Below are 9,557 nucleotides of genomic sequence, written 5' to 3'. Positions count from 1 at the left end.
CTCTCTCTCTCTCTCTCTCTCTCTCTCTCTCTCTCTCTCTGTCTTTCTCCCTTTCCCCTTATTCTCACCCTTGCTCCCGCTCTCGTCGGCTTCCCCATTCAAGGCTTCCCCTTCACCCGGCTCAACCCCTGCCGACAATCCGGCGCACGATAACATTTCGTTCTACAACTTTACCCACTTCCAGTTCGCTTTATAGTCGCGCTATTCTGTTTTCCGCCCGAGAATCTTCATCGATTATCGACTTGGAAATCATTTCGGGTAAGAAAGTTTTGCTGTAAACTCGACGCGTCAAGTGTGAAGTGCTACGTCGTTTCACACGCTGCTGCCTAGCGGTAACGATTATTTGTTGCTCGTGTAACTCGCAAGTATACAAAATTTCTTTTAGCCTACTATCAATTCTTTGTACACGCATATGCGGCAAACGACAGGTCGAGCTCTTAATTTTCGCAAATACCACTGTTATTGTTCGACAATAGAGAAATTGCGGTAACTATTTAGAATACGGGCACCACCTCAAATATCGATAAAATTATGCTCGTTCGACGCGGTTTGACACGAAACGAAAGAATCTGGCAATTAAAATCGCCGCGAAATTACTGTAAAACTTTGATTCTATATTATAGTGAATGCGCGAAATACGTTAATGACCTAAGAAATTTTGCGGCGTAAAAAAAACGTAACGTTGCTTTGTTACTCCGAAATTCCCCCGCCGGTATATTTATGATTGGCCTTCGCAAAACATTGTAGAAAGAAAGCAACGTGTGCGCGAGCTCATTAATTCTAATAATTCATGAAGAAACACGCACGCACGTAATAGCTCGGAGCGGCTTACGATTTGACGGATAGAGAGTTGCCCCAGCCCTCGTGTTTTTAAATGTCGGCTAAATTATATTCTGATATTTTAATAGACCTAATTTACATGTAAAACCACTTTCAAAATCATTCTGTCTCCAACACGCTACCAGCGTTTCCTCTTGCAAACGAGGAGCAAATACCAACGAATCGAAAACAGCTCTCTGCAAATCCCTTAAATGACCACTCGTATTTTTCTTTCTGTTCTTTGAAAATTACGTGCAATTTTCTCTACCGCGTAACAATGTTTAACCGTTTCGTCCCTTACGTAATAGCTAAGAACAATTGAGCCATTTTGAGAGCAAGAATTGCGCATTTATCTGCAAATAATCGGGAGCCGGAGTCGAGTGAGCGCTTCTGGCGGAACAGTTAGCCTGTAAGAATGAGAAAAAGGGATCCGATGAACCGAGTAGCGTGTTTTTGGAGCCAGATGTTAATTCCGACAACTCAGCGTGAGCCACGGGGAAGACGGTTTAGTACGTAAATACATCTTCAGCGGGGGGTGCCATTATAATGGGCATGTGCGGTTAAAGTTCTATTTGTGGTAATTCGGAGTTTAATGCACTCGGGGCTCTGATTTAGCCAGCGAGAGAGCTGACACTTTTTTTTTATCCGGCGAAACCTCGACTGACGCTGGCGCCGTAAAGCGTAAAATATTCTTCCTGCGCCTCCGACGATCGCGGCGGCGCGGGAACCGTTAGGCGTCTCTTTCTTGCGCCGCGCGGTGCCCAGCTTTATGTGCGCGGCGTAAAGTGATACTCGTTATCAGATACGCGCGAGACACGACGTCGATGGGCGCCGTTTTCTTGAACAAAGCGGGGAAATGGCACTTTGAATTCAAGTGACACGAATTAATAACGGACGCTCCGTCTTTGGCGGTACCTTTTCGCGCGTACGAGTTCTATTTTCGCGCGCTGAACTCATTTCTGTGTACGGGATTAGCTTTCGCTTCGATTACCGTCTCGGAAAAAGAGTTTCGCCGGAATAATGCAAAATGTTTGTTACAGCGGGAATTCCGACGAGGGCGTAAAATATCGCGTCTTGGATAACGCGTGCTGATGCCGAACCCCTTCGGCGCCGATTTATGGGCACTCTCGCGGCCGCCGATGTGCGCGTTACGCGCTCACGCACACGCTCTTACGGGTGCACGCACACTCCGCAGCCGGGGCGTCAATCTCGACGAAACGTTCGCACAGTCGCATTAACGGCGCGCTGTTCAGTTTAATCCTTGCGTTTCGTGACTCGGGACAAAGCCCCTCGGATTTCTGACAGAATGGTATCGCACGAAACGGCCATTACCTTAGCCGATATGCCTATGTACGTACGCGAGTTAAAGGTCGATGCGAATTAACCAACACGGATGCGGCCGGGATTCTTTGTACGCTCGCCTTAATTATGCTCGCTCGTGCTGGTGAAGCGAAACTGCTTTACAGAAGGGTAGCACGAAGCGGTTTAATCTATCGTACGCTTATTATATTGCATTTATTGCTCGATCGTAGCGAACCGGCGCGAGTATCCATCGTGTAATCCAAATCGACCGTACACGAGCACGTTCACGTGCGCGCGCGCGCGCAAGCTCCTTTCTTACTTCTCTTTAGCGTTAATGCTTGGTTAGACGCCACAAAGCCACGATTATGCCTCGCCATTAGGGCGCCCGGTCGATTACGGGATCGTGAAAAAAAAGGACTCGGCAAGGACAATGTCGCGATGGGCGGTTGCCAACTGGTCCCGCTGGGATCTTTTTATTGGCGATGTTTTAAGTAAGAGGGTTGCCCACGCCACCACACGCTCTCCTATCGCCTCGTTCACCCTCTCAATCCATATCGATAAACACAACTCACAGACTCGTTCTGGGATTTTCTTTTTGTCCTTAAGGCGACGCGTCACACACTTCCGCCGGTAAAGAAATCGTGAAAACCGCTTCCAAGTTTTCTCGAAAACGGTTTTGCAGAATGACTTGAAACCTTTACCGTCGACGTCTGGTTAATAAAGGAACAAAGTGGTTCTCCGCATTTTTCCCGATTTTGACCGAGAAATTACAGTTTCGATTACCACACAAAATCTCTAAATTTTTGTTTTCTGAATCAAGAAAAACGCGGAGAACCACTTTGTTCCCCTATTAATTAGACGTTGACTGCGAAAATTTCAAGTCATTCTGTAAAGCCGTTTTCGCGAAAGATTGAAAGCGGTTTTCGTGATTTCTTTACCGGCGGACGCGTGCGGCACATCGCCCTAATAAAAATCTCATCCGTTGATCGGCCCGATGTTACCGAGAGTCTTCAGATCGGACAAAGGCGATCCGGAGGATTCTCGAGTTCCGCGTCACCGTTTGGAGGGACGAAATTGGAAATATCGACGCGCAATTCGCGGATCGGGCGAAAAGCTCACGACGAATAGACACGTACCAGGAAATCGAAAGCGAGGCATCGCCACTGCTACGACGTCGGTGGTTCGCTGCATGCGTGGCCATATGGCGATTATCCGCATCCCGGTTATTTATAGCGACGGCTTGAACACCGCACGCGGAGCGCACCCCAGACAGACGCGCAGCATCGCGATCTGTGCGTCGCGTCGCGTCGCGTCGAGCCGCGCCGCGCGTGAATTGGACCGGGCCTAGAATTCTAAAACCGCCGTCTTGGCGGTCGGGAATCGGCCTCGTAAATCGCGAGCGCCTCGGAGGCTACGGTGGTTTATACACACCTCCATAGCCCGGAGCGGCAGGTCGTATCAAGAGGAGAATGTCGGCGGCTACGTAGAAACTAGCTGCTGGCCAGAGGCGCCCGGTTGTTTCTAAACCCACCTTATCTACTGGCCCCTATAATAAGCCGCGATTTGAGACCGTATATCCCCGCCCGCACATGCTCCGAGAAGTCCGCTCGCACTCATACATTCCCGTCGCGCGCTAGGTAGCTACCCGCGAACCCTCGGCGCGTACACGGCGCACTATACCACGAAGCGCTTGCAATTACAAGCTGGTCAACATATAATTATCCCCAATGACCATAAATTACTGAATTTTTATGCGCAACATTCTTAATTACCCTTTGAATTAACATCAATCAACCCCTTAATTGCACGCTGCCGCTGACGCTGCTTCCACGTCGTCGTCGCTGCCGCCGCCGACGACGACGACGACGACGACTACGACGATGCCGGCTATAGGACTATAATGCGAAATAGCGACGTGTGCCGCGGGCTAAGAGCAGGACGCGGAAGAAAGACGCGGGCCGACTGGCGTGAGAAAAAGCGAGAGGGAGGAACGTAAGGGAAACGGTGGGTGTCGCCCGAGGGCAACCCTCCCGAGGGTGGATGACTGCCAGTCCTCGAGAGACTCCTCGCGCGGATAGGGACGAGCGCGTCGCGTCGCGCCGCGTCCCATCGGATGACAGCGTCGTGCGTAACGCGCCCGTTTTAATTGCCTTCGGAGAACCTCGAGTGATTCTCATATCAATCGCCTTGGCGTATTAATCGCGCGTCCTATTACACGGACTTTCATCGTTTATTCAGCGAGTGATTACCACCGGAGGAGCCGCGCCGGGAACGGCGGCTTCTCCGGCGAGGAAGGCGACGCGACGCGAAAGGAGAATCATCTCGCCGCCCCGATAAACAACTCGATCGTTCACGGGAGAAATCGGTAGGTTTCAACGGATCAGTCTGGACGGAACGTAAAATATCGCCCGTGTGTGCGGAATGCCCGATTTAATTTCTGTGTCGAATATCTTGCAAAAGAATACCCTGCGGGCGCGGCCTCTTCCCCTTTTCGAAAGATTTATATGCGATCTCGATCGTGAATAAAGCATTTTTCAAGGTCGCACGATCAGAGGGTACCAATTTTGAAACGGTCGGCTATGGTGACGTTTGAACGATCGCGCTATAATCACTCGCGATATCTTCGTCCGGTTAAGAATTCCTCTTCTATTTCACAAATCACGAACCGTGAGGGCGATGCGATACGCTAATGAAACCGCACTCTCATTAAAGCATCCAAATCGACGATACTAATTGGCTAGCTTTCGGAATACCCGGCATTAGACCTCAGGACGCGATATAATAATCGCTGCGGACGAATTCGGTTTGGACAGCCGGTGGTTAAAGCGTCTAGTAATTTCACGGGCGCAGCCCTACAGCGATTAATATGATTCCGACGGAAATTAATGACTGCAAACGGAAAAAAGATAGGTTGCATATAGTCCTGCTCCGGCGGGGGGAGAATGGGGGCAAAATGTTGAGAGATTAAATACTCTGGCCAGTTTTTTTTTTATATACGTACAAAGTAAGACTTTTTTACTTTACCGCGAGGATCTTCGAGTGTAATTAATTCCAATGCACTCGCGTATCGACTTGTTCGTTGAAACGAGATTGTGTCTAAGGGCGGAATTAACGTATGACAATTTTGTCTTTGAGACGGACATCGATGAAGAAATTCACTTGCAACCCATTTATCGACAGTCGCTCCCGTGGCACAAAAATCGAATAATGCTTATTAATCAGCTTAATTAGCGGCACAGCTCCTCTCGTTGCACGTTGCGTAAATTAATTCCTCGTAGCGATGATCGATGCGATCTCTTCGCCTAGCAGCGGTCCCTGCATGCTGGGCTGGCTTATTTTGCCGTTTTAATTGATGCGAGACAAATACGGTGACTGTTAGAATATAATAATTTTGTTTTACCACAATATTACGTACAAGCCGTAATTACCACGATGTAATATATAAACGCATATAGAAATAATTTTTCTATTAAAAAGTTGACCGTCTTATTATATTTAAAGATATCTCGTTGTCCAGTTAGTGAACTTGTTTGTACGAACGTTGACATGAGAAATTAAGGGATCGTATTGTGCGCGAGAGAAAATCATTAGAAATCGACAGATAGACATTGGAAAGGAAACCTTGCTCTCTTAAATGTTTTATTTCTCGTCCGTTGAAAGAAAAAGATAATTCTCGGTTTACTCTTGTTGGGGAAACTTGAATTTGCGAATGTTCAAGATGACTGCGCTCGCGCGATGGGTAAAATAAGGCAAGAACAGGTGGACATTGTCGAGCGGGCGCAGAGATAAATCTTGCTCATTTTTCTCACTTTCTGGTCCGCGAGGGATGGCGTACGTCGCTTTGAGTCGAAAGCCGTAGCAATCGACGGCACAGCAGTCCGCGGCTACGTCGGCAGGAGGACGCCTGTTTCACCCGGCCTCGCTCAATCATCTCGGCATCTTGAGCAGTTTTCGCAATTGCCGCTAAGCGGACGCCGCGACGCGCGACCCGGGCACGTCGGGACACCCGTATTTACAAGGGAACGGGCGACATTAACGCGAGAGTTTGCACTTGTGAGCGGTCTATTTGGTACCCAGCGACCTAACGCTTTTATTATAAACACGCCGCCGTTTTAAAGCACGGCATCAAATATTTTTACGATGGCCATTATAAAACGCCTTTTATGAGGAACAAAGTAGCTCGCAGGCAGAAGGTGTTTTCTCGCCCTTTGACAATAATTTGTCCAGAATAACCGGCTCGTTTCACTCTCGGCCCCCCACGCCCGGGCTTCCGCTCGATGATCCATCCAGCCGTTCGTCATAGGCGCGCGGCTTTTAAAAAGTAAAGCGCTGGACTCGGGCCAGCGCAAAAATAGAAGCAGATGTTATTAGTTGCGTTCACCAAGTATACGACGACCGCCGCGGCGCGACGAGGCAGGCGGCGGTGGCGGAGGGAGGACGGACGCGAGCAGAAGGCGACGAGGGAATGGCGTGTCCAGACGGTAGTGATTTCATTGCCCTTGAATTCTTACTAACTGAACGCTTAGATAAAAATAATTAGGCGGATAAACGCGGGGCGGAGGGCCGGGGGTCTGCGGGCCGTTAGTCGCGGCGATTTTATTCTTGAACCTCCCTCGGCGCCTCTCCCGCTCTCCCGTCCGATGCGCCAACCAAATGTTTTTGCTTTGAAGTTGGAAGATGAACGGGCCTCTTCTAATTTCCAGCGTCTGCATTCTTAACAGCTGCACGCGCCGCCGTTCGATACGGCCGATGCGGCACCGCGCGTCGCGCCGCGCCGCGGCGCGCCGGTTTAATTAGCATCTCGCGTGTCGTCTTTCTCCCCCGGTTCTCGAAAAACCAAAAGCAATCCGAATTGATATCGATCGTTTAACAAGGCTCCTCATCCCTCGCGGCAAGTTGCGTCCCGTGAGTCTTTTATTGAAGAAACGTAGCGCGTGCAGTAGTGGCCCCTGCTTTTTTTTTTCTTCCAGGTATTAAATCAAGTAGCGACGTAACGAGATATACATAACGATATCCGTGTAATCGTCCCGTAGAGATCATTCGCGCTGCGTAAACGATGGAAATCGCTCGTACGTGATTGCGTAATGCCGCAATTACGTTCGGTCAGATTTACAAAACATCAATTGGAAAATGCGCGATGGTTATATTTATTAGGCGCGGCGCGACCGTTTCGCGCTATTGAATCGAAACGCGCGAATTATATTGGCGCTATAATGGGATTGCGTCGTGCCAAGGGCTCGCGCGGCGGCGCGGCCGCTATTAGAACGGTCCTCCGAGAGTTTTGGTCGATTTGCAGATTACGAGTCCCCGGGATGCAAGGCTGACATGGCGGAGGGTTCGGCCGAGGAGGAACAGAGCAGTACTGCTGCGCCCGCTTCCCCGCCAGCTGATCTTCGCACTCTGAACACCCAATTGTCGTCGCCTTATCACCACCAGCCCCATCTCCAGTCTCGTCTTCAACATCTGCAGCATTCCAACATGCTGGCGACCGCCGTACCGCCCCGGCACAGCCACAGTATGCTGTCTCATCAGGTGAAAGCGGAGGCAGAGCTGGACGGCCCCTGCGATGTGCCATTGAATCTCAAGAGCGAGGTAAGCGCAGAAATCCCTCTCGTCGATTATTGATGTTGGGAATCGGTTAACTGCTTTCGATTGTTCATTTTCGATCTGTGTTTTGCTCGCCGAGCGGTTACCGGCGACGCCGGCCGGAAATCGCAACACGTTGCATGACAAGCGCTAACCATTACTGTCGCAAAGAGGAAAAAAAAGAAAAGAACGAGCGCGCAGTGCCTGGCAAACCATTTCGGCGTAGTCTATCTTTTAGCTTGATGTAGCAAGTGTAGCTAATTACTACGTAAGTTACCGACGGCCTATTTCTGTCGGCTAGCGATGATAAGCGATCGCCCGACCCACACTCGGGCCGAAGTGATCGAGATATCGCTGCAGCGCTAAAGCGCGCGACGATCGGGACGGTCGTCGCACTCGTTACTAACGGTTTTGTGTGTCAATGACAAGCAATTGTGCGGTTAAGTAGCCGCCACGACGCATCTCAACCCAAATCGGCCAATGATCTTTCTCTCTCTCTCTCTCTCTTTCTCTCTGTATAAGATCTGTGTAAGATTAACGTAGAAAACGAAGCGCATCCGAGTGACTTGCGCGTAGATGATGCGATCTCGTTCGTTGACGCGTGTTTCTCGTCTTCTAAAATACTCTTTTTTTTTCGGAGCATTCGATCTTGCGATGTAGACACCGGACACCAAGCCGATGGCAATTTCGTGCATCGATTATTCACATCACGAGATTACGTAACATTCGCGCTCAAATGTCTGGGAATCAAAATTCTCGCCGTGGAGTTATATAACGCACGATTTACGTAGTGCGTAAGACAGATTTCTGTCGTGCCCAAAGTGCGACAGCATCGAGCAGCTATTCGAAAAGAAAGCCGTTAGTCTGGTTACTAATTGCATACTTTTGAGCGATATATCTCGTGGCTAGAAACGAGTAATGTTACACCGAAACGACTGCAAACTGACAGAAAGGTAAATTATTAACGCAACGCTTGTTTTTCACTTACCGGAAATTGACAGAGAGATAATGACAAGAATCGTGGCTAAATTGAAGAGGCGGAATATCAAGGCCCTTAACATGCTCTTTTTTCTAAGTGTTACACGGCCATTTTTACATTTTCCAATAATGAAATAAGATGATTTCCCGATTCTCTCCTCGATCGAACCTGCTTGATCCTCGGCGTTCGAATGTGACGTTAAATTGCATTTTATAATTGCTACCGCTAATTATGCGAAACTATCGGCATTTGTAACGCGAAACTTGCTCGCGCGGAGAAATGCGGGGAGGAGATAAAAATTAGGAAGGACTCTTTCGATCGGGAGACGTGGACAAGCTGAGCGAAAAGCCATTACTGAAACTGATAAATCGGTCGTATAATTATTTCTCGCGTAGCGAAATTAGTTGTAAGCAACGGTAGTTGTAAGTCGTTGGAACGAGGCGGTAAAGTATTACGAGGAAATCCTGACTTCTCCAGCTGCGCGATCGTAAAGCGGAAAATATTTGCACGTAGCTTATACGTGTACCCGCTTCAATGAACGGTGACCAGTTCCGTCGATGCTTGCGCATCGGACTAGCCGGTAGGGAGACTCCGGCAAACAAGCGTCCAGGGGGATTACTGGTCGTCAAATGTGTCTTTCCTTTGCGACAATTAACTCTCGCTTATCGACTCGCGGTCGCCCGTCGCCGGGTTTCAAAAAACGGAGCGCAGCGAGAGACACGTCGCGATCGAAATATATGAAAATGAGCAATCGGCAGGCCTGTCCCCGTTAGCAGATTCCTGGCGTCGCGCGCAAACCGCTTTATTGATAACGACGTAATGAAGTCCATCGCTCTACGATCTTAATTGCCAGAACACGAGCCACGCGATA

General features: G+C 49.3%; 1 protein-coding gene across 3 annotated transcripts in view; it reads left to right on the top strand.

The window, feature by feature from the left end:
• Nucleotides 1-9,557, top strand: part of LOC105562429 (POU domain, class 6, transcription factor 1) — a 129,924-nt gene that overhangs the window by 5,244 nt on the left and 115,123 nt on the right. For all 3 annotated transcript variants that reach the window (XM_012013268.1, XM_012013267.1, XM_012013266.1), the window contains exon 2: nucleotides 7,418-7,713. In XM_012013268.1, coding sequence (XP_011868658.1) covers nucleotides 7,447-7,713 — 267 coding nt within the window. In that variant the 5' untranslated portion in view covers nucleotides 7,418-7,446. The remainder of the gene's footprint in view (nucleotides 1-7,417; nucleotides 7,714-9,557) is intronic.

Source organism: Vollenhovia emeryi, unplaced genomic scaffold (assembly GCF_000949405.1).
Source record: "Vollenhovia emeryi isolate VEMERY1.0 unplaced genomic scaffold, V.emery_V1.0 DF939188.1, whole genome shotgun sequence".
NCBI lineage: Eukaryota > Metazoa > Arthropoda > Insecta > Hymenoptera > Formicidae > Vollenhovia > Vollenhovia emeryi.
Note: the sequence above shows the minus strand (reverse complement) of the source record. Positions and strands in the feature narration are given on the sequence as shown.